Here is a 26,181-nt window from a genome sequence, read left to right as displayed (position 1 = left end):
AGCACTGCTGCAGCCCCTTTTTGTATATAATCATAAATCACTGAAATATTTATAATTTCATATGTTGATATAGGACTCCATAATGATGGTCATTTCCATTTCATTCATATTTTTTCTTTTAACATATTGATTTCTGATTTTGAATTGTGATATTCATAAGTCACATTATCCCTAGCGCATATCAATAATTATTATGAAATTAACAAAATGTTGGAAGGTGTCCTCTTGCATGCGATAAAATGGCGGAAAATGTGGGTAAAATGTCCCTATACCTACATGAGGATGCCGGCATCTGCGTCAGGGTTATATTTATTTTGTAGTTGTAGCCGAGTGACTCCAAAACTCTGTGAACTGGCCTGATCCTATTTTCTGTGGTTATAACATTCAGGGTGGAAGAGAACGAGTAATACTGCTGTATAACGCGAGTATTGTGATGCATCATCGTGCATCAGGCACCTGATGCTTCCCGCCATAATTTGACGCGTACTGAAGAGGTCAATGGGAAAATACAACAAAAGTTCACATTTTCTAAATATTTTAATATGACTCCTTTTATATCACACATACAAACCATCACATTTTTTATTTTATATAGTACATACATGAAATACAGGCGTATATGTCAAAAGCGAAAACCTCGATATAATAGGAATAACCGAGACATGGTTAAATGGCGGAGAGTTTGAAGCTGAATTTAATATTGCGGGATTCGAACACTTTCATCAAGATATAAATCACAAGAAAGGTGGGGGGGTTCTGTTGTACGTTAAGAGCAATGTCCATGCTTCTGTTTTAAAGTGAAACAGGATGCATATGATAGTTTGTGGGTAGAACTAATTCAAACAAATGGACAAAAAATGAATGTAGGTGCAATATATAGGCCAAAGACATTATCATTAGCAGACGACAAGCTGTTGTTTCAAGAACTGTCTAGTTTCTGCAACCGGGACCTATTCATAATGGGTGATTTCAATTTCATTGACATTGATTGGATGACCCTACACGGCCATATAGGTAGTCGCTTGATGGATTTTCTCGGAGACAATTACCTAGTTCAACATGTAAATGAGCCCACAAGACATGGAAACTTACTCGATCTATTGATCACTGGCCGCGAAAGCATGATAACCGATGTACAACTCTGAAACTATTTCAAATACCGCTCACGTCAGTCGCGCCTCACCCTACCCTCCGCGGCGCTCGCTCCCAAAGAGTAGGGGGAGGGGGGCACACAACTCGAGCTAGGCCTTTACACTCGCTGTAGTTGGCAAGCATAATTCGCAAAGACCTTGCATATGTCCTCTCGGGGGATTCCTACATTTTCATCCTCCTGGACAATAGATCATAACTAACAGAAGTGAGTCGCCATATCCACAAAGTGAGGATTACAAGGGCGGCGACAGTGGTAGCACTTACATCTATATTTTCATGCATACTACTCTAGCTGTATACCGCTTCCTCCAAGCTATAACTGACCGCCATCCCATTACTCAACCTTGACATCGGCTTCGTCCGTCCCTCGTATGTCGTCACACATCCTAATTGTCCCAATCCCAGTCCCGTTTTCTTCGCCTCTTACGATTCAAGTGGGAATACTTGGTGGCAGCATTTTGTCCCCTACCACAGGGTAGGCGACAAAAAGGAAATGAACACTTCAGAGAAGTGGAACAGGACAGACAGTAACAAGGGGTTGGGGGACAGCATAACGGAGGGACAGTCGCAGTATAAAAAAAGTGTCATCATTTCTTTGGGAAAAGAGTCCTCCTCTATAACAGACAAAATGGTGTGTGGCTCTGGTCCATAGGGGCGCCCCACACAGACCCTAGAGTATCAACTGCATGTTGCTTAATCACAATAACGTAGCAGCCAATACCCCAGACGGATATTCCTAATTATATTTCCGGTGTTATGGGATTATTCAAACTCTCCCAGTCTCCCCTTAAAAAAAAAATGCTAAGCTTTTTGGTCAGTCCCCAGTATAAAACCCGCTAAAACCTGTTTGAAAGGCCTTTTTTACGGAGTGGGTCATCACGTGCTACTTCAAATTATCCCTATTTCGGAAAGCTTAATCCCACAGGTCACACTGTAAAAGGTTCATTCATGTATGGATCAGCATGTGACATTTGAGAAAAAAAATCGTGAAAAATATTTATTGCACTGGTCACACTGCAATGGGTTCTCTCCTGTATGGGTAATCATGTGACGTGACGTTTGAAAAGGCCCTCACGTGAAAAAAGCTTTACTGCACATCCCGTCACACTGGAATGGCTTCTCTTCAGCGTGGGTAGTCATGCGATGTTTGAAAACACCCTTTTGTGAGAAAGCGGAATCACACATGTCACACTGGAATGGCTTCTCTCATGTGTGGGTCATCATGTGACTTTTGAGAACACCCTTTCGTGAGAAAGCAGAATCACACATGTCACACTGGAATGGCTTCTCTCCTGTGTGGGTCATCATGTGACGTTTGAGGTGATACTTATGTGAGAAAGCGGAATCACACAAGTCACACAGGAATGGCTTCTCTCCTGTGTGGGTCATCATGTGACGTTTGAGATCACTCTCTCGTGAGAAAGCGGAATCACACAAGTCACACTGGAAAGGCTTCTCTCCTGTGTGGGTCATCATGTGACGTTTGAGGTCAGCCTTACGTGAAAAAGCGGAATCACACAAGTCACACTGGAAAGGCTTCTCTCCTGTGTGGGTCATCATGTGACTTTTGAGGTGACCCTTATGCGAGAAAGCGGAATCACACAAGTCACACTGGAATGGCTTCTCTCCTGTGTGGGTCATCATGTGACGTTTGAGATCACCCTTTTGTGAGAAAGTGGAATCACACAAGTCACACTGGAAAGGCTTCTCTCCCGTGTGGGTCATCATGTGACTTTTGAGGTTACCCTTATGTGAGAAAGCAGAATCACACACGTCACACTGGAAAGGCTTCTCTCCTGTGTGGGTCATCATGTGACGTTTGAGGTAACCCTTTCCTGTGAAAGCAGAATCACACATGCCACACTGGAATGGCTTCTCTCCTGTGTGGGTCATCATGTGTCTTTTGAGGTGACCCTTACATGAGAAAGCAGAATCACACATGCCACACTGGAATGGCTTCTCTCCTGTGTGGGTCATCATGTGTCTTTTGAGGTGACCCTTACATGAGAAAGCGGAATCACACAAGTCACACTGGAATGGCTTCTCTCCTGTGTGGGTCATTATGTGATATTTGAGAGAACTCATATTTGAGTAAGCTGCGTCACACAGGTCACACTGGAATGGCTTCTCTCCTGTGTGGGTCATCATGTGACGTTTGAGAACACCCTTATGTGAGAAAGCGGAATCACACAAGTCACACTGGAATGGCTTCTCTCCTGTGTGGGTCATCATGTGACGTTTGAGATCACCCTCTCGTGAGAAAGCGGAATCACACATGACACACTTCAAAGGGTTCTCTCCTGTGTGGGTCATCATATGATGTTTGAGATTACGCTTTTGTGAGAAAGCAGAATCACACTGGAAAAACTTCTCTACCATGTGGGTCATCATGTGATAGATGTGACAATCCTTTTGCACAATATAGGTCACACTAGAAAGGATTCTCTTCTGTGTGGGTCATCACTTGATGTTTAAGATGACTTGTGAAGCTATAGGTGCCACATCGGGTTTTCTTTGTCGATAGTTACCTTTCTGAAAAAAAAGTAGATTAACTTTTTGAGATATGTAATAGTAGGATTGTTGGTGTTTTGTACACTAACCATTTCATACATACCATCCTCTATTATAAGAATAATTTGCCTAAAAACACATAGTAAAACCGATTATCAAAATGGTTAACTGGTCATTATAGCGGTATTTGCTTTGTTACCCTAGTTGTGGGTTGAAATGCCATACTTCTCTCCTACTCAAAGGAGTAACTATTAATTACCTACGATGCACTTCCTAGTGGGACTTTCACCCACACGGAGGGGGGGGGGTAGGTTAGACTCAACCCTGCCCCCCCCCAATCAACCAGTACCAAAACAAACTTTTAAGATTATCTTATCGAGTAACGGTTTATGTCTATAGTAATTGCAAGTCTGGCATGAGAGAATGTAAACACTGAACACGTTTGATACATATACATACATGAATACATATACCAAAGGCTTTTCCCCCCTACACGGGGGGTAGCCAAAAAGAAAAAGGCATAGAAATCACTCCCACCCATTTCATTTTCCATATATTCCACTCCCCTCCACCCTCCCTCCTATCCTGGCACCTCCTGGATGACGGGTCATCCCTGCATCCTGTCCACTGCCCTGGGTCACAAGCAGTGTCGCAAGACACAGCACATCCACAGCAAGGCCGCTTCGTAAATTCGGCGACCCTCCCTCTCCGTCCCCTCATGCAGGAAAGGAGAAGCGGTGCACGACACAATGTCGAAAGACAGAACGTCGAAACGACAGAATGCCGAAACGACAGAATGTCGACTGCGACAAAATGTCCAAATTTCAGATATCGACGTGATTGTGTACATAAAATCACCGAAAAATGCAAGCCTGTGTTCACGCTCAACAGGAATACTGAAATATCCACCAAAAACTTGGTGCTATCCCTAATCAACTTTCTTGACTGTACATAAAGTCAATATTCTAATTTCAAAACCAATTCTTGAACTACATTCATTCGAATACAAAAAGGAGGAAAAAACTTTCCTGTCTGTCCATAAAGTGAATATTCTCATTTCAAAATAATTTCTTGAACTACATTCATTCGAATACAACACAAAGAAAACATGGTAGAATTCTTCGTTGCTAAAAAGGAGAAAAAAACCTTCTTTACACCAAAAACAAATGTGTTATGGAAAAAGTATACTGGCGCTGCGAGGACCATGCCTGTTCAGGAAAAGCTGTAACTCTTGATGATATGATAGTAACCACAAAAGCTCACAATATACATGGACTAAATCCTGCAAGGGTTAAGGTCCAGGATTAGGCGCATCGCCAAAGAAACTTTGGAAAGGACGTCGCGAATGATATGCCAAGAACTCTCCAGCTGCCATCTTCCAGAAGAGGTTCGTGGATATCTTCCGGAGGAGTCGAGCATCAAAAGGCTGATTCAGAGGCAGCGTCGTAAAAGCCAGCCGGGCTTACCTCGTAGTGCCACAGACCTTACCCTACCTGATCCTCACATCAAGACAAAACAAGGGGGGGGGGAGACCCTTGGATTATGGCTGATATCAGTTTTGGCAACAATGAGCGTATCATAGTGTTTTGTTCAAACAACATCCTGAGAAATTGATCAAACTCTTCGGTATGGTACGGCGATAGCACTTTTGACGTCTCTCCGGGATTGTTTTATCAACTCTACATGCACCAGTGATGGGGCAAATGCTGCCTCTCCTTTTCGTGTTGACATCCAAGAAAACCAAAGACGCTTATTGTCGTATCTTCTCAGCCAGCCATCCAAGAAGGTGCATCACAACGCGGTCTCGATCTCAGGGTCAATTTTTACAGAAGTGACTGAACGTGCTACGATGGAAGCTACAAAGGATATCTTGTCTGTGCAGAAGGCCGAAGCTTGTTTCTTTCACTTTGCTCAAGCGCACGGGAGAAAGGTTGTTTATTTAGGCTTGCGTGAAATATACGTGAACGACAGCAGTTTTGCACAGAGACTTAAATAGCTCACTGCTTTGGCTTTTGTTCCCCCTTCCGACATCGCAACAGCCTTTCATGAACTTATTTCAGATGTGCCTCCTGAATGTGACCCTTTCGTAAATTACATCAGAGAAAGATACATTGGATACTATCAATACCATTCAACGAACACCAGTACACCCAGCCTCGCCATTTCTCTGTGTCGTGGATCATGGACAAAGCCATTTTCCACCGTGTCGTCCAGGAAGAACCGAGAACGACAAACCACCTTGAAGGATGGATGGCATCGAAACTTTCAAGGAGTCGTTGCGTTGGCAAGGTTCTCCCAAGTATCTACGAGTTTATACTTCGTCTACAAGATGAACAAGCCCATACAGAAACTGTCCTCTCACAACTCATCGCTAAACATGAGCCATCTAAACCACGGAGGTCAGTTAGTTCAACGAATAAACGGATATCGCGCATTGTTTCTCAGTATGAAGACCGATCCTTTCAGGAATATGTTGAAGGTCCAATCTTTTTTATTACTTATTGATTTTTTCTGATATAATGTACAGCATCCATTTGTACCAATACTTGTATATTCAAACCCATGTATAAGTAAATGTGAATAGAAGTTTACATATAAAATAAATTATCAAATAAACATAAAACTTTGTTTTGTGTGATTTCATCACCAACTATAATAAGGCAATTATTCAATCATTGATGTGTCTTCCTTCAATCATTGATGTGTCTTCGATAGTACAGTGTATATAGAAATAAACGTTAAACTTTGTTTTGTGTGATTCCATTATCAACTGTAATAAGGCAATTGCCATTCACTGTGGTTTCACTAATACTCCTTTAATTAATCTAATTGTAATTGAACTGGTATAAGTGACTGTTGTCTAAGTTGTTTTATCATTTATATATACTATGAATAGAAGTGGCCAAAGAATGGAACCCTGAGGAACTCCACTTTGTAAGAACATCTTTGCCTCTGCGAGTTCGGTGAAGCATAAAGGTCATGGCGCCTAGAAAAGAGAAACCAAGTATCAAGAAAGTGGTATCCCAGTTGCTTGAACTGTCATATCCTCTCATTGATCCTTATGGCTTTAACACAGGCTGTACTACTCTTGTAAAAAATCTTGACTGCTGTTAACAGCTTTCCTCCTACCCCATATATCTGTAAAACCTCCCACAGTACATTTCCGTCTACTCTGTCAAAACCCTGTTACAAATACTAAAAGGCCTAAAATCATCTTAACCCTTTGCTAAAGCTTCCTCACATATCTGTCTTACCACAAAAATCAGACTTTGCACAACACGTAAACGCTCTCAATGAGCAGACGCTAAGTCATCGACTCGAACCCAAGTTGCTGGTTCCTTCTGAATTTTTTATTCATAATAACCAAAGATGCTCCCCGGGTGAACGGAACTTGTACTTAATCGCACAGAGGGACACAAATGAACAGAGCCATGACTAAAGATGTCGGTGTCTAAGTGAGTTGTTGCCCAGTATGGCGGCATCAACCCAGACTGAACCTGTCTCAGACGTCTCTGCGTCTCTACCCGAGGAGGAGTTGCCTTATCTGAGCCAAAGTAGGACAAAACCTTGGGCCTTGGGTGTAGTAGTAGTGAGGAGGAACCAGACATGCCAGATACTGCTGGGCACATGGACTTGGATGAACCTGACATGTAGGTTTTGACTATCACTTTGACTTTTTTAAACAAACCAAAACAAGGATGGTAAAACACAAGGATGGTCAGTACATACATATACCAAGGGCTTTTTCCCCACTTGGGTCATAAGAGGCGACAAAAACGGGACAGAGATTAGGACTAGGCATCCTTCTCCCTGTAGCCCCAAAGGGGACATTTCTAAAAGAGAGTCTAGGGGGCTATCCAACAAGTACCCCTAAGGATGGTTAGTAAAACACATTAATTCCTCCTTGCATGAACAGATGAACCATCCATGCACTGTGGACGTGGTCTATATTGGTGGTCGTGTGGATTTTTTTTTCCAACAGTATAAAATCAAAACCACCCCAGCTAAGTGTACTGGGGCCTGGCAGATAGGACCAGGCCCATCAACATCTTCTGGGTATTAGGCCTACCATTTCATTCCTTCAGACCTTCATCCGTTGATACAGAAACTGACAAGTTGGAAAGGATATGCAACAAAATGCCACATGACAATGTCCACAGTTCTATATTTTCTTGCTTATCATAACACAATTTCTATAGATGTAGAATAAATAATTCATATGCATCAAGGATAAAATCACCATTATATTTTGCACTTCTATTTCATTTATCAAAATTGCACAAAAAGTATATTTTTGCACCTCTATTTCATGTATACATTAATACCATACAAAAATTAAATGGATATATAGTATGATAACAAGAATAAATCAATTTTTTTTAAACCATTTGAATTGTCCAAATAGAAATGGAGTCTTAAATCAGAGTATGACCAAAGTAATATAAAGCCATCACGCACTGTATGAAAAGTGGAACAACTATTATTCTATTTTTCATTTTATTATTATGTGCATGGATGTGGTACAGATGAGAGTAAAAGGGAAGAGATAGGCAGTATGTTTGTGAGAAGAAAGATGGATGTACTGGCTTTGAGTCAAACTAAAATGAAAGGAAAGGGCAATTGTCAGTTTGGGAGTGTAGCTGGGAGGTACTCAGGAGTGAAGAGGGGACGAGGGAGAGAAGGGGTGGCTATACTAGTAAGTGAAGAGATAAGTAAGTGGGTAGTGGAGTGGAAGGAGGTGTCATCAAGGTTGATATAGATGAAGGTGAAGCTGGGAAAGGAGATGTAGGTTTTTGTAAGTGCATATGGGCCTGGTAGTGAGAAGAACGTAGAGGAAAGGGAGGCATTTTGGGTAGATATAAATGAGTGCATAGAGGGATTAGGGAGAAATGTCAATGTAGTTGTATTGGGAGACCTAAATGCTAGGGTAGTAAATGAACCAATTGACGGAGTGATTGGGAAGTATGGAGCTCGAGGTAAAAATTGTAATGGAGAGTTGATGGTGGAGATGTGTCTTGAGAGTTGATGATAGCAAATACAGTGTTTAAGAAGAAAGTCAAGCATATGTACACATGGGAGAGGGTGGTGGATGGAAGGGTGGCAGATAGAGCGTTAATGGACTATATAGTGGTGACCAGGAGTATGGTAGGAAGAGTTAAGGATGTACATGTTCTGAGGGGAGAGAGTGGGGGAATATCAGATTATTTCCTGGTGGAAGGTAAATTGAGAGTGGAGAATAGGTGGAGAAAGAGGAAACGGGCAGAAGGTAGGGAGGTACTTGGAGTGAACTGCTTAAATGAAGAAAAAAAGGAGGAGGAGTATAAGAGGAAGTTGAGAGAGGAGTGGGAGAGAGTAAAGGATAGAGTAGAACTAGGAGTGGAGGAGGAATGGGGATGGTTCAAGGAGGGAGTCATAAGGTGTGCAAAGATGGTGTGTGGAACAAGGAGGGTGGGAGGAAAAAGAAAGAAGGGTAGCGAGTGGTGGGATGAGGAAGCAAAGAAGGGTGTAGAAGAGAAGAAGCAGGCATTCATAGATTGGCTACAAATTAGGATGAGGGAATCGTATGAGAGGTACAAAGTAAAGAGAAAGAAAGTTAAATGTAAGATAAAGGAAGCAAAGAGGAGAGCAGATGTGAAATGGGGAAAGAGTATGACAGAAAATTTTGAAAGTAAAAAAAAAGATGTTTTGGAAGGAAGTCAAAAGAGGAAGAGGAGGTGAATCAAGTAGAGAAGAAAAGGTAAAAGGTGCAGATGGAGGGATGATAATGGAAGAGAGGGCAGTGAGAGGAAGGTGGGCAGAGTATTTTAGTGAGTTGCTATATGTGAAGGAGGATAGGGAGGGAAAGGTTGTTGCAGTGGGAAGCGCCAAGAAAATGAGAGTGATGAGTCAGGAAAATGGAGGAGAAATAGGGAAGGATGAAGTGAAAGCAGCTGTTAAGATGATGAGAGCAGGTAAGGCACCTGGGTTGGATGGATGCCATGCAGAGTGTCTGAAGAAAGGAGGTACAGTTATGGTGGACTGGCTGTGAGGTTAAGGGAGCCATGGACGCAAAAACTCGAATTCTGGAAAATGAACGAATTTTAGGTAAACATTTCAATAGGTTCTCCATGATGGTGGCAACACTCAAACCAAATATTAGAGCTCAGTTCCGTTTCTTTTCTTATATATGAAATAAAATAGATAAATTTTTGGCGACCTCTGGCAACCCCATTGCATAAAAAACATTTGAAATAAGTCAAAATTTCGATAGCCAGTTTGTTTTTTTACTGCAATTAATATCTATGGAGATATCTGGCAGCTTGATATGGAGGTATCTGGCAGTTTGACTAAACCCACAGAACGATGCTAAAAGGAGAGACTTTAGTAGCTGTCGAAGTGTAAAAGCTGGGTGACGTCATATTCTCATGCTATTCATGCACGTAATTGTATATATTTTTTATTCTTCCAACAGATAAGCATTTCAAAAGATTCTCTATAATAGTGGTAACACTTCGACCAAAAATTACATCTTAATTCCGTTTCTGTTCTTATATATAAAATGAAATAGATAAATTATTGGCGACATCTGGCAAGTTTCTCACTCTTGCACATCAAATAAATCTTTCATTTGTTCTACTAATAGCCAATATTCATTATTCTACCGACAATAAATGTGGGAGGGGTGAAGAGAAATAGTAAATTTAATTTGGTAATAAAAAAGAATAAAGGAAAATATAACTTTAAATGTCCGTGCGGCATTTAAATGCCTCTCCTAACAAGTATGTTTTTGTTATTTAGATAGCCTATCTCTGTCTCTTTTTGTCCCATTTTATTCATTCTTTCGAATTTGTGAAGAGAAATAGTTATTCTTTAATTTAGCAAGAAAAAAAAATAAAAGAAACTGTAATTTAATGTTAGTGCATTCCCTTTAAACTTTAAATGGCTCTCCTGAAAATTTAACTTTTTTGTTATTTAGATAGACATATCTCTGTTTCTATTTGTCCGATTTTATTCATTCTTTCAAATTTATGAAAAGAAATAGCCATTCTTTAATTTCCATAGAAAAAATTAAGGAAACTTTTTATCCTAGCAGATTTTCACTAAAGTTTGAGTACTTAAATAAAAAAAAATAAATAAAAAAGAGAGAGAGCGAGAGGAAATTTGCTTTATGGAAGTTGTTCCCAAGACTCTAATCTTTCATTTCCTACATAGAAGGCTGATTACCTATGCCTATGGATACTTCCATGATCACAGATACTATCATAAAAAAATAAATAAATAAATAAAAAAAAATAATTACACATAACATATCCATATTACTAAAACAATTTAGTATGCAATAATTCTCTATTGTAAAGGGTAAATATACATAAGTTCACCAGAGATATTGAAAAACTTTTATGACATGCTCACCTATAAGCACCTCCAGCGCTCCCTTAATGTTTGTATAGGAGAGGGTAGAGTGCCAGAGGACTGGAGGAGTGCCTGTATTGTTCCGCTTTACAAAGGAAAGGGGGACAAGTGTGAGTATAGTAGATACAGAGGGATCAGCTTGTTGAGTGTAGTTGGGAAGGCTTATGAGAGAATCTTGATTGATAGGATTAGGAGAGGAACAGAGGGAGCAATTGGTGAGGAACAGTGTGGTTTTAGGACAGGTAGTTGTTGTGTAGATCAGATTTTTGTGGTAAGACAGATATGTGAGAAAGCTATAGGAAAAGGTAAGGATGTTTTTTGGGCTTTTATGGATCTGGAAAAGGCTTACGACAGGGTAGACAGGAAGGCACTGTGGGAGGTATTGCAGATGTATGGGATAGGAGGAAAGCTGTTAAGAGCAGTCAAGAGTTTTTATGAGAGTAGTAGAGCTTGCGTTAGGATTAGAAATGGAGAGAGTGAATGGATTGAGGTAAAGGTGGGACTTCATCAGTGGTGTGTTATGTCGCCCTGGCTGTTCAATCTTTACATGGATGGGGTAGTGCGAAAGGTGAATGCAAGGGTAGTGGGTCAGGGGTTGGAGATGATTAAAGAAAATGGAGAAAAATGGGAGGTGAGCCAGTTGTTTGCTGATGACACTGCACTTGTAGCAGGATCAGAGGAGGGATTGAGGAAGTTAGTGACAGAGTTTGAGAAGGTGTATGAAAGAAGAAAACTGAAGATAACAAAAGTAAGGTGATGAGATGTACAAGGGGAGAGAGTGACAGTAGGCTGGAAGTGAGCATTAAGGGTGAGAAACTGGAGGAAGTGGATAGTTTCAGATACTTGGGTGCGAATGTGGCAGGAAAGGGAGGGGTTGGGGAGGTAGAATGTAGATTGAGAGAAGCAAGTAAATGCCTTGGTGGATTAAAAAGAGTGATGAGAAATAGACACCTGGGAATGGATGCTAAGAGGAGGTTATATGAAGGAGTCATTGTGCCAACAGCAATGTATGGGGCAGAAACATGGAACATGAGAGAGGAAGAGAGAAGGAGTTTGAATGTGTTTGAGATGAGGTGTCTGAGAAGTATGATAGGGGTTACTAGGCTAGATAGAGTGAGAAATGAGGAGGTGAGAAGGAGAACAGGGGTGGAAAGGGAGCTGGGAGATCGGGTTGATGAAAGAGTATTAGGATGGTTTGGACACATGGAAAGAATGAGTGAAGAAAGATTAGTAAAAGAGGTGTGGAAGGCGGAGGTGGAAGGAGTGAATATGAGGGGGCATCCTAGGATGAGATGGATGGATGGGGTGAAAGGGGCTTCACAAAAGAGAGGAATGTCTGCAGAGGAAGGACGGGAGAGGACAGAAGTTAGGGGTGAATGGAGAAGGGTTGTGTATAGATGAGGCTGTGATGCATGAGGGGGAGCGGGTGGGGGATGGGGGTGAGGAAGTATGTACGAGAAAAAAATTGATGCAGCCTAAAGGGATTTCTCACCATCTCCTTTTATGCATGAGGGGACGGAGAGGGAGGGTCACCGAATTTATGAAGCGGCCTTGCTGTGGATGCACTGTGTCTTGTGACACTGCTTCTGACCCAGGGCAGTGGACAGGATGCAGGGATGACCCGTCATCCAGGAGGTGCCAGGATAGGAGGGAGAGAGGAGGGTGGAGGGGAGTGGAATATAAGGGTGAGAGTGATTTCTATGCCTTTTTCTTTTTGGCTACCCCACATGTAAGGGGGAAATAGCCTTTGGTATATGTATGCATGTATGTATTATTTTGGTTGGGAAATAGTACCTCCTCTGTATAGACACCCTAATTAATTCCCTAAAAAGGGAAGACAATAATGTGGCCAATAATTGCACTGGATGCAACCTGCCAACCTACATAGAAACGTCGGAGATAGGAGTAAAAGAACTTTCAAAAAAGTCATCTCCCAAGGTCAAATGAGAAATACTTTGCAGGTACCAATTTCAACATCCGATCAACCTGGAGCATCAACAATTTAATGTCATCAGCTTAATTCATTTTAAAATTATATGTACCTCCCTTGTAAGGGGGAAAAAGCCTTGGTATATGTATGTACAGCTGCACAGAAAACTATCGTTAGTAAATCACGCTAATCATTTTGACACAAAACAACGAAACAATTTGAGACAAGTTGAAGTCTCCATCGGAAATAAGATTATCATGTCATAGTGAATCCATATGAACTTCGGAACTATTATTCGATTCATATTCATTCAGAAGGAATTCGAACAATTCGAACCCCAGAAATACCAACCCTTCGGTATCATAAGGTTATGTTCATTCGCGAATGTTTCGACACCCCTACTAACGATAGTTTTCTGTGTAGCTGTACATACATACATATACCAAGGCTTTTTCCCCCTTACAAGGGAGGTAGCCAAAAAGGGGAAGGCATAAAAACACTCCCACCCATTTCATCCCTAAATACACTCCACACCCCTCCCACCCTCCCTCTCATCTGAGCACCTCCTGGATGACGGGTCATCCCTGCACCCTGCCCACCGCCCTGGGTCAGAAGCAGTGTCGCAAAACACAGTACATCCACAGCAAGGCCGCTTCATTTAATCGGCGACCCCCCCTCTCCGTCCCCCTTTGCATATAAGGCGAGGACGGGGAGAAATCCCTTCGGGCTGCGTCAAAATTTACTCACACATACTACCCCACCCCCCACCCATTCCTCCTCATGCAGTCACAACATCATCCATATACAACCATTCTCCACTCACCTCTGTCTTCCGTCCTCTCCCTTCCTTCCTCAACAGACATTCCCCTCTTCCCCAAAGCCCCCTTCACCCCATCCATCCACCTCATCCTAGGACGTCCCCTCATGTTCACTCCCTCCACATCTGCCTTCCATACCTCTTTTACTAGTCTTTCTTCACTCATTCTTTCCATGTGTCCAAACCATCCTAATATTCTTTCATCAACCCTATCTCCCAAATCCTTTTTCACCCCTGTTCTCCTCCTCACCTCCTCATTTCTCACTCTGGTATGGGTAAAAAATTATTTGTACAGTTTTCTATTTCTGTATTGGGAAATAAAACTGCAAAATATGCAATTGTTTGTGTTTTTATACAAGGATTACCTTTGTCTTGTGGCATTATGTAAATAATACCTGACTTTAGAAAATATCACCTTACTGGTTTACAAGAGCTTCATGCAATGAACTTGAGGTAAATTAGGTGAAAAAACAATATCCAGCCGCACTACACTTAAGGGTACTAGATTTGATTTTTTTTTTTTTTTTTTTTTTTTTTTACAGCAGTTTTCCTGTTTCATTAACCCTTAACCCATTCAACTCCGATGACAAGATGTCTTGTCATTTGGTCAAATAAAACAAAAAATCATAAAACACCAAAATGTTTGATCAAACACCAGAAAAATATGACGTCAGTCCTCGCTTCGCTGCGAGCGAAGCGAGGACTGACGTCATATTTTTCTGGTGTTTGATCAAACATTTTGGTGTTTTATGATTTTTTGTTTTATTTGACCAAATGACAAGACATCTTGTCATCGGAGTTGAATGGGTTAACAGGTAAAGTGGGGTCAGACAGACCCCATACTTTTTTGTTTTTTAATTTTAATATACTAATATATTACATACAGATATGTACTCCCATATACCTTCTTGATCAGTGGAGTAGTTTAATGGGGTGATAGGGTCATTCCTGAATCTTGCTCTATATAAGCTTTATAGAGCTTTTGAGCCCGTCTGACCCCACTTTACCTGAGGTGTGAGTACCGTGGGGTCAGTCAGACCCCACTTTACCTGAGGTGTGAGTAGCGTGGGGTTTGTCAGACCCCACTTTACCTGAGGTTTGTTCATGTCATATAAATGTTTTATCATTTATACTTATGGGTAAATAATAATTTCTTCTTTTTTATCAACAGAAAAACATACATCCGAGTTTGATTTTATTTATTTATTTAATTTATTTAATTTATTTATTTAATTTATTTAATTTATTTATTTAATTTATTCCATTTTCCCTCTTTTGATTACATTAATTTTTATCACAATGTTTAATTTCTGTTCTGGTAATGTGAGTTTCTTTTCATATCATGGTCACACTATACTCATATTATCATAAAGCATGACATTCCGCCACATTTTATTTGATTGATTTATCCTTCCCTCTTTTGTTCAAATTTAATTTGTATCACATATGAATGCTTAATATTTTCTGTTCTGTTGATATGTTTCTTCTCACAACAAGATCACACTATTCTCATATCATCATAAAATGTGACATCTCGCCACATTTTAGGGCACCTCAGTCACTCTATTCCCACACATACAGCTGTAATTTATTTCATCCTTCCCCTCTTTTAGTTCAAATTTAATTTGTATCACATATTTTGTATCACATATAAATGTTTGATATGTTCTGTTCTGTTGATAATATGTTTCTTCTCACACTATTCTCATATCATCATAAGATGTGACATCTCGCCACATTTTAGGACACCTCAGCCACTCTATTCCCACACATGCATCTGGTTCTCATCTATCCCCCTTGTAGAACATCTTTTGAAAAATTATGGGCTCACATATGTAGGCACACTGAGGGACAAGAAGCCACAAGTACCAGCTCTGATGACATACAAGACGGTCATCAGAAAAGGGTGCACGGCTTTCCTCTTTGACACAACCATGGCACTTGTGTCACATTTACCTGACAAGAAGAAGAAAAAATTTGTGCAGTTGATCTCCTCAATGCACCAACAACCTGTTATGGATGACTGTGGGAAGCCAGAAATCATCTTGTATTATAACAACACAAAAGGAGGGGTTGACGCGTTTGATCAAATGTGTGCCCGATATATGTGCAGCCGAATAACCAAACGGTGGCCTTTGTGCATAATGTATGGACCGGTCAACGCCGCCGGTGTCAACTCCTATATCACCTGCAATGAAATGAGGAAACGTGATGGACAGGCGGAACTTTCATCACGCCGGAAGTATCTGATTGAGCTGGCAGAAGAGATGATACGGCCATGGGCAGAGGAGAGGATGAACTTCAAGGGGATGCACAAAAGTACTTTGATGACCATCAGAACGGTCTTTGGCTTGAACATGCCCCATCACCAAGCGGATACCTCTTCTATGAGAAAGCGATGTGCCTTGTGTGACCGGAAGTCTGACAGGAAGACCAAGAACTACTGCCTACACTGCAAAAGACCAGTGTGTCAGGACCATTCAACCCCCATCTGCGATGACTGCAATTAGATTCTTCAGTATCACAAATTCCACTTTCAGTATATCCAATAAAATATGTTCTTCATTATCACTAGCATTATGTATGAATTGCTCGACTCATGTCCTTTCAAGAAAACTCAAAACCCTCTGAGACCACAAACTTCCGTCAACGAAGGATGGGGATTTGCTGAGTCAGGGTAGGAGTGCTTAGAGCCATAAAAACTTATAAATAATAAACTTAGATACCATTAAAAACTTATAGATTGTTTGCTGGACCTAGTATCAACCTTCCCTGAAAATTTCATTAAAACCAGTCCATAATTTTTGCATAAAATTGGTCAAAGTCAAAATTATCACCTCGTTTTTTTTCTTCAGATTTCATGGTTTATGAAACACATTTATTATTCATTTGTTGTAGCTCTGCTTTTCCTTAAAGATAGTTGGGACATTGGTCTCTTAAAAATGATGATGACCAACCGCTTCATGTTTCATGCTTTCAGTCAAGCACCCTCTGAAGTCAACAATATCAAAATTTTCATAATTTTTTTTTGTAATTTTCATTAAAATGTATGTCTAACAATTATAGTCACTTTTAAGCATGTAAATGGAAGAATATAAGTTGAAATACATATGTTTTGATTTCTATGTCAATAAATGCAGTAGAAGTATTTAATTTTTATTTTTTGTGTTTGGGGTCTGTCAGACCCCGCTTTACCTGAACCGTTTGTCAAAAAGACCTTTACCTGTTAAGGGTTAAATCGGGTGTTCTGTTTCCATCAGAACCATGCCAGTCATGTCTGGGGACTGCATTGGGAAACAAGTATTTTGAATTAAAGAGGAGTGCAAAGCTGGATAGAGTGAGAAATGAGGTGAGGAGGAGAACAGGGGTGAAAAAGGAGCTGGGAGATAGGGTTGATGAAAGAATATTAGAATGGTTTGGACACATGGAAAGAATGAGTGAAGAAAGACTAGTAAAAGAGGTATGGAAGGCAGATGTGGAGGGAGTGAACATGAGGGGACGTCCTAGGATGAGGTGGATGGATGGGGTGAGGGGGGGCTTTGGGGAAGAGGGGAATGTCTGTTGAGGAAGGAAGGGAGAGGACGGAAGACAGAGGTGAGTGGAGAATGGTTGTATATGGATGATGTTGTGATTGCATGAGGAGGAATGGGCGGGGGGTGGGTGGGGGGTAGTATGTGTGAGTAAATTTTGACGCAGCCCGAAGGGGGGACGGAGAGGGGGGGTCGCCGATTAAATGAAGCGGCCTTGCTGTGGATGCGCTGTGTCTTGCGACACTGCTTCTGACCCAGGGCAGTGGGCAAGGTGCAGGGATGACCCGTCATCCAGGAGGTGCTCAGATGAGAGGGAGGGTGGGAGGGGTGTGGAGTGTATTTAGGGATGAAATGGGTGGGAGTGTTTTTATGCCTTTCCCTTTTTGGCTACCTCCCTTGAAAGAGGGAAAAAGCCTTGGTATATGTATGTAAAGCCAGTGATTAATGAGTGACACAAGGACAACATTGTTCAAACAAACAGTAAAACAAGGACAACATTGTTCAAACAAACAGTAAAATAAGCACAGTTTTCTCTAATTCTGACCATACCTAAGATTAGAGAACACAATCACAGCGGGGTTTGCTATTCTTTAAAAGATTATCGGGTTCACTATTCTTTACATTAGTATAATCAGGTTTGCTGTTTTTGATATAGATATGTTGGGTTCGCTAATCTTGACATTATCTGAATCAGGGAATACTGTGGGTTGGGTTAGGTTATGTTGGGATAGCCATTCTTTAGATGAGGATCATTGGGGTCACATGATCCATATATATTTTTTTTCCCAACAGTTTTCCTGTTGATTTGACCAAATTGGGTGTTCCATTTCAATTGGAAATCACTTGTTTGTACTAAACCCCCACCCCCATCTGGGGACTGCATTGGGAAATAAGTATTGCAATTTAGAGAAGCATGCAAAGCCAGTGATTAATGAAAGAAATGACAACACTGTTCAAATAAACTATAAATCAAGCACAGTATTCTCCTATTCTGACCATATCTAACCTACCCAGTCCCTCTCTACCTCATGGCAAATAGATTTTTCAATGGTATTTGTTAATTTTGCTTCTTGTATTAGATACAAGATAAGTTAATACAAGATCATTTTCATTCTCTTCCCTACATATATATATCTTTTACAATGATGTATTGTTATGATTCTACATAATTTTAAGTATACACAAATATGTTTGCCAGTCTGCAACCCTCCCTATATCATCTGCTAGCCCATGTTTAAATACAATAAATTCATAGTAACGTCAGCAACAATTTTCAAAACACTAAGACGAGCATCTTTACAGTTACCAACAATTAGGTTAGGTTACATGATGTTAAGTCTGCAATTCTTAACTGTATCACAACTAGCTTTATCATTCGGAGTATTTTCAACCCCAGATATGAGTACCACACATCAATAGTAACATCAGTGGTGATTAGAATAGACTAGCAGGCATCTTTACGTATACCTAATTCTACACCTAAGTCAAAAATCTTATTCAGTACTTGGAATTGTTCTAAAACATCAGCATATACTGTTAACTACTTCCTAGTTCATAAGGGGATATTGTTATTTGACAGCCCACTCTACAATCTTTTAAACGCTGGCTTTCTTTCAACAGAACAAGACCTAATTTGATCTCATTACTAACCTACAGCATTCTCAAGTATCCAACACCTAGACAACTACAACCATAATGGCCTGCAACTTCCAGGCATCAATCTAACCATATAGGCTCTGTCTGGCAAACGCCTACAATAATCTTTTCTTTACCTGCGTGGTTTCCTTCTCTGCTTACAAATTCCGTGACACAAATGTCTTAACTATTTCAAATATTCTTGCAAATGTACAAAGGCACTTTTAGAAATGTTTTTACATGGTTTGCCCCTACTTAACGAAAATATTTGTGATCATAAGCTCTATCAAGGGGTGCCTAATCTGTTTTGCTTTCACAACCTGTGCTTTACTTACAAGTCCTGCTCCATGTAGGAAGTAGTGGCGAGATGATAGCGGTACTGGTGTTTTTTTCGTCCAGGATTGGGCATGTGTGAAATAGGAGTCTTGCTCACAGGCATACTAAAGCTGTTTAAGAACATCGGTTATGATGTAAAGATATGTGGGGTTTAATTGCTAATGTAGGATTTGTTGGATATTGTTCCTAGCCTATATCAATATATTTAACACTGCTGATTGGAGAACTGGATAACAATCTGTTACGTAGAGATGTTCATGCACCTTGACTTACACTGGATAAACGGAAAGGGCGACGTGATCTAATATCATGTATTCAAACGGGTCAAGATTATCATTTAGACAGCAGGGCAGTACTCAAAGCAATGGCCTCTTGCAGTCTCCTCCGGTCTTCGCTTCGTTTTCCTCCTCTCAGGGCGATAGTGTTGTTGCACTCCAGGAGAGCAACTCCCCATAAGCTTTGCTTCTCGCTCTCCCTTTTCAACTACTAATTTTGTAAAAATTGTATACATGTATGTCTAAATTGTATTTTATATTGTGGAATAAACCTATACTACTAGTTGTAGCCAAGTGACTCCAAAACTCTGTGAATTGGCCTGATCCTATTTTCTGTGGTTATAACATTCAGAGTGGAAGAGAACGAGTAATACTGCTGTATAACGCGAGTATTGTGATGCATCATCGTCCATCAGGCACCTGATGCTTCCCGCCATAATTTGACGCGTACTGAGGAGGTCAATGGAAAAATACAACAAAAGTTCACATTTACTAAATATTTTAATATGACTCCTTTTATATCACACATACAAACCATCACGTTTTTTATTTTATATAGTACATACAAGAAATACAGGCGTATATGTCAAAAGCGAAAACCTCGATATAATAGGAATAACCGAGACATGGTTAAATGGCGGAGAGTTTGAAGCTGAATTTAATATTGCGGGATTTAAACACTTTCATCAAGATATAAATCACAAGAAAGGTGGGGGGGTTCTGTTGTACGTTAAGAGCAATGTCCATGCTTCTGTTTTAAAGTGAAACAGGATGCATATGATAGTTTGTGGGTAGAACTAATTCAAACAAATGGACAAAAAATGAATGTAGGTGCAATATATAGGCCAAAGACATTATCATTAGCAGACGACAAGCTCTTCTTTCAAGAACTGTCTAGTTTCTGCAACCGGGACCTATTCATAATGGGTGATTTCAATTTCATTGACATTGATTGGATGACCCTACACGGCCATATAGGTAGTCGCTTGATGGATTTTCTCGGAGACAATTACCTAGTTCAACATGTGAGAAAGCGGAATCACACATGTCACATTATGTGTGGGTCATCATGTGACTTTTGAGAACAGCCTTTTGTGAGAAAGTAGAATCACACAGGTCACACTGGAATGGCTTGTCTCCTGTGTGGGTCATCATGTGACTTTTGAGGTTACCCTTATACGAGAAAGCGGAATCACACAAGTCACACTGGAATGACTTCTCTCCTGTGTGGGTCATCATGTGACTTTTGAGGTGACCCTCTCGTGAGAAAGCGGAATCACACAAGTCACACTGGAATGGCTTCTCTCCTGTGTGGGTCATCGTGTGACGTTTGAGAACACCCTTTCGCGAGAAAGCGGAATCACACAAGTCACACTGGAATGGCTTCTCTCCTGTGTGGGTCATCATGTGACTTTTGAGGCTACCCTTACACGAGAAAGCGGAATCACACAAGTCACACTGGAATGGCTTCTCTCCTGTGTGGGTCATCATGTGATGTTTGAGATTACCCTTATGTGGGAAAGCGGAATCACACAAGTCACACTGGAATGGCTTCTCTCCTGTGTGGGTCATCATGTGACGTTTGAGATCACCCTTTTGTGAGAAAGTGGAATCACACAAGTCACACTGGAATGACTTCTCTCCTGTGTGGGTCATCATGTGACGTTTGAGAACACCCTTATGTGAGAAAGCGGAATCACACAAGTCACACTGGAATGGCTTCTCTCCTGTGTGGGTCATCATGTGTCTTTTGAGGTGACCCTTACATGAGAAAGCGGAATCACACATGCCACACTGGAATGGCTTCTCTCCTGTGTGGGTCATCATGTGACTTTTGAGGTCACCCTTACGTGAGAAAGCGGAATCACACATGTCACACTGGAATGGCTTCTCTCCTGTGTGGGTCATCATGTGACTTTTGAGGTGACCCTTATACGAGAAAGCGGAATCACACAAGTCACACTGGAATGGCTTCTCTCCTGTGTGGGTCATCATGTGACGTTTGAGATTACCCTTTTGTGAGAAAGTGGAATCACACAAGTCACACTGGAAAGGCTTCTCTCCCGTGTGGGTCATCATATGATGTTTGAGATTACGCTTTTGTGAGAAAGCAGAATCACACTGGAAAGACTTCTCTACCATGTGGGTCATCATGTGATAGATGTGACAATCTTTTGCACAATATAGGTCACACTAGAAAGGATTCTCTTCTGTGTGGGTCATCACTTGATGTTTAAGATGACTTGTGAAGCTATAGATGCCACATCGGGTTTTCTTTGTCGATAGTTACCTTTCTGGAAAAAAAAAATAACTTTTTGAGATATGAAATAGGATTGTTGGTGTTTTGAACACAAACCATTTCATACATGCCATCCTCTATAATAAGAAAAATTTGCCTAAAACACATAGTAAAACCGATTATCAAAATGGTTAACTGGTCATTGTAGCGGCATTTGCTTTGTTAGCCTAGTTATGGGTTGAAATTCCATACTTCTCTCCTACTCAAAAGAGTAACTATTAATTACCTACGATGCACTTTGTAGTGGGACTGTCACCTACATGGCGGGGGGTGGGGTGGGGGGGTTAGGTTAGACTCAACCCTGCCCCCCCCCCACCAATCAACCAGTACTAAAACAAACTTTTAAGATTATCTTATCGAGTAACGGTTTATGTCTATAGTAATTGCATGTCTGGCATGAGAGAATGTAAACACTGAACACGTTTGATACGTCACCTTATTTGTGTCTACCAATTTGGCAGCGACGATCGGAACCAATGAAAAACTAGACCAATTGAAGCAACATTTAACGTAGAGGCACACTACTTGCTTTGCTGTCAAAATCTTGCGTACGTCACATGGGGAGCGTTTTGCAGATGACTTTTTGGGCTAAAGACAAACAAAAAGGAAGACAAAACGTCCCAACAAGCTTTCTCCTATGTTAACAAAAGAATACAATAAAATGTAACTCGTACAAGTGAAAAAAGTGAAATACACATTTGCACGAAAAAGGAAACAAATTAAATCACGTTCATACACACTGTGACTTTTGTTCACCATGTACTCTCTCACGTTATGTTGAGAGTGTCATTGTGTTCCTAGTGGCCAGATATATTGGATTTAAATCTATGCACCTATTTACGCTAATTTCTTTTGTCGGCCACGCTTCTAAGAATAATCTCATTTTCTTCGAGTTGCCTCTGTGTACCACTGTCACTCCTTCCCAGTTAGTGTTGTGCTGTAGTTCGTTCATGTGTTTATAAAGTGCTGAGGCTGCATCTTTCCGTTTAACTGCCTGTTTATGTTCTTCGATTCTAGTGGCGAGGTTCTTGTGTGTTTCTCCTATGTAATCTCCATGACAATCCAAACATCCAATGCGGTACACTACGCCCTCCTGTTGAGTGGGTGTTTCCATGTCCCACCCCTACACCAAACCATTTCAAGTTCAAAGGATTACAAAGGAGAAGCATGCCAGCAGGAGTCCTTTTGGTCCATAACTCGGTTGGATGCGAAAAAACTATAATGACGATAAATAAGAAAATAATAACAAATAAAAATATATAGATAAATAAGTCAAATTATAACCTATCAGGTAAATAGTAAATAATAATAAATGGACAAATAAATAACGATAATCAAATTGAGAAATAATAACCAATAGTGTGAAAAAATCTCACTTTTCATTGTTGTCAATTCCCTTTAGAATCTTAGACCTATATCAAGTAACCCGAGTCTACGCTTTTTAGGGAAAATAGATTCATATGTTTTAATTGATTTTCGCCGCTGTACTTTTTCCAATCTGTCAATGTATTTAATGAAAGTCAGTGACCATAAGAAAACGGCATATTCCAATCGTGGTTGAAGTCATAAGATCACGCAATCAGTTCTGGAATCTTGTTTGCTTTCTCAGAGGCTGAAATATACTATTTAGATGATTTGAGATCGTTACTAATAATTAACCGAGATGCTTTTCACTATCCACTTTTGTTAACGAATTTATAACTTGTAATCGTACTTACTGTTATTTTTACCTATGTGCATAACCTTGCATTTACTTGTGTAAAATTCCATTGGCCACTTTTCAGACCATTCGTTTAAGTGATCATTTGCCATTCCACACAGTTTTGTATCACCAGCAAATTTGGACACGATAGATTTCAGTGCGTGGTCTCCATCATTGATATATATATACTATGAATAGAAGTGGCCAAAGAATGGAACCCTGAGGAACTCCACTTTGTAAGAACATCTTTGCCTCTGCAAGTTCGGTGGATTATATCAGAAGCATAAAGGTCATGACGCCTAGAAAAGAGAAACCAAGTATCAAGAAAGTGGTATCCCAGTTGCTTGAACTGTCATATCCTCTCACTGATCCTTATGGCTTTAATACAGGCTCTTCTACTGTTGTAAAAAACAAAAACAAAAAAAAATCTTGACTGCTGTTAACAGCTTTCCTCCTATCCCATATATCTGTAAAACCTCCCACAGTACATTTCCGTCTACTCTGTCAAAACCCTGTTACAAATACTAAAAGGCCCAAAATCATCTTAACCCTTGGCTGAAGCTTCCTCACATATGTCTTACCACAAAAATCAGACTTTGCACAACACGTAAACGCTCTCAATGAGCAGACGCTAAGTCATCGACTCGAACCCAAGTTGCCGTTAGGTTCCTTCTGAGATTTTGATTCCTAATAACCAAAGATGCTCGCCGGGTGAACTGAACTTGTACTTAATCGCACATTTGTTTATTGTTTAACTTTACCCATTCATTATTTATGTTACCATTATTTCTATCTATTTGTTCATTTATAGTTATGTTTTCTCGCACCCGACCTAGTTATGGACCAAAAGGTCTCCTGTCGTCATACTCCTCCTTTCTAATCCTTTGTAAATAGAAACGGTTACCCTCATAAACATGTATGCACATCATACACACACCGTTTACAGTGTCCCAGCCCTATATCCCATAGCAAAATACTGCTTAACACGCCGCCTAACCTCGACGAGGTGCACATGCATGTATGCATCCATGCTACTCGCCAACAACTACCACTTGACTACTGTTAATGTTGGTCACTGATTACTTAGTTGGTCATATCAATACACAACCACATGAATTTCATATATTGGAAACTCCCAAAATTTGGCAAAACTGCTCATTATAATGGTGTTGGCCACTACCCTTTTCTATTCTTTCACTACAACGCAAACAAACACATAGTTGCCAGATCAACTCTGACATGAGCCACTGTCCAATCCGTGTACCAGTTATAACTGCCGGCAATATTACAAACCAACACCAAAGGTATATTGCCCTGAGACTCACTCGAGGAAAGATATCACATAGAAACATGGTCAAAAATCATTTTATACAGAACTGTCAGTGACACTACAGCTCATGGAGGAGTCGTATAACTCAAATTATCTAACACAAAAGTTCTCACGACTCATTCAGATCATCAGGTGGAAATTATTGCACTCCATCAAATGCCCCTATATAAATTAATTATAAACTATCATCCGTCACAAGATCATCTTGTAAGTTTCACGAAAACAACAAATTCAATCAACAATACAAGAGAGGAAATCACAACTCGGCAAGGAAATATTGACAGCCTTTTTATAGAAATTAAACCAACAAAGAAATTCCATCACTAGAGCTAATCAAAAGAAATGTATTAATCTGAATGGTGGCCATATTAACCATGCCATTTAAACTGTTACATTAATTCAACCAACATTCTCACCCCTGACCGAGAGGAACTACTTAACTTGGGGTTCAACTGCCTTATTATGTCTAAGCTCAAGAAAAGTACCAAAAAAGAACAGACTGTGAAGTTTTTATTGATGACGTTAAGATTTTTTTTTTCTGTCCACTATGGGTCATCACATGACGTTTGAGATCACTCTTTCGTGAGAAAGCTGCATCACACGTCACACTGCAAAGTCTTCTCTCCAGTGTGGGTCATTATGTGGTATTTAATAGCACTCTTTTCCAAGTAAGTTGCATCAAACAGGTCACACTTGAAAGGCTTCTCTCCAGTATGGGTCATGATGTGATATTTGAGAGCACTCTATTCTGAGTAAGCTGCATCACACAGGTCACACTTCAAAGGCTTCTCTCTAGTGTGGTTCATCATGTGACGTTTGAGGTGCTCCTTTTTATGACAAAGTTGCATCACACCAACCAATACACAAAAACTTGGACATGTTCTACCTGCCCTCCAGTAACCCCACTCCCACCTCCCCAACCACAGCCAGCACCCTTACCCACTCCCAATTTCCCTTTGCCCTTATCCCCAATCAGTACTCCCCTTCCTTTATCCCCAATCTCTCCTTCCCCCCCCTCTAACCCAGATCCTATACCTTCCCCATTAACACCCCAACCTCAACCCCAAACGGCAACATACAACACGTACAGAACACACAACATCAACATATTACAACACAACATTGACGGTATTAAAACAAAAAAACATGAACTCAGACACTTTCTTAAACAACACAACATACACATTGTAATTATACAAGAAACAAAACTAAAAACACTCACACAGAACACCATCATTTCATAATTACACCACCATCAGACAAGACCGGACT

At 40.5% G+C, this 26,181-nt stretch overlaps 1 protein-coding gene across 5 annotated transcripts; it reads right to left on the bottom strand.

The window, feature by feature from the left end:
• Positions 1 to 265: 265 nt before the first annotated feature.
• On the bottom strand, positions 266 to 20,627 carry LOC143031458 (uncharacterized). 5 transcript variants are annotated; one of them, XM_076195289.1, is made up of 3 exons: positions 19,577 to 20,627; positions 19,303 to 19,413; positions 266 to 3,684 (listed from the first exon to the last, which is right to left on the bottom strand). In XM_076195289.1, the coding sequence occupies exon 3, from the start codon at positions 3,541 to 3,543 to the stop codon at positions 2,359 to 2,361; it is 1,185 nt and encodes a 394-aa protein (XP_076051404.1). In that variant the 5' UTR covers positions 3,544 to 3,684; positions 19,303 to 19,413; positions 19,577 to 20,627; the 3' UTR covers positions 266 to 2,358. The 5 variants fall into 5 exon arrangements, with proteins under 5 accessions (XP_076051404.1, XP_076051405.1, XP_076051406.1 ...); XM_076195290.1 differs by lacking the exons at positions 19,303 to 19,413; positions 19,577 to 20,627 and adding an exon at positions 19,105 to 19,295; XM_076195291.1 differs by lacking the exons at positions 19,303 to 19,413; positions 19,577 to 20,627 and adding an exon at positions 18,983 to 19,058.
• Between the last annotated feature and the right edge of the window lie 5,554 nt (positions 20,628 to 26,181).

Source organism: Oratosquilla oratoria, chromosome 12 (genome assembly GCF_046742065.1).
Source record: "Oratosquilla oratoria isolate Oo_2021 chromosome 12, ASM4674206v1, whole genome shotgun sequence".
In the NCBI taxonomy this organism is placed as follows: domain Eukaryota; kingdom Metazoa; phylum Arthropoda; class Malacostraca; order Stomatopoda; family Squillidae; genus Oratosquilla; species Oratosquilla oratoria.
The sequence above is the reverse complement of the archived record's forward strand: the minus strand, read 5'-3'. Positions and strand labels throughout refer to the sequence as shown.

What these genes read in the sequence shown, in the direction of transcription:
- LOC143031458 (XM_076195289.1), bottom strand. Translation starts at nt 3,543, where the DNA reads ATGATGACCCACATGGTAGAGAAGTTTTTCCAGTGTGATTCTGCTTTC.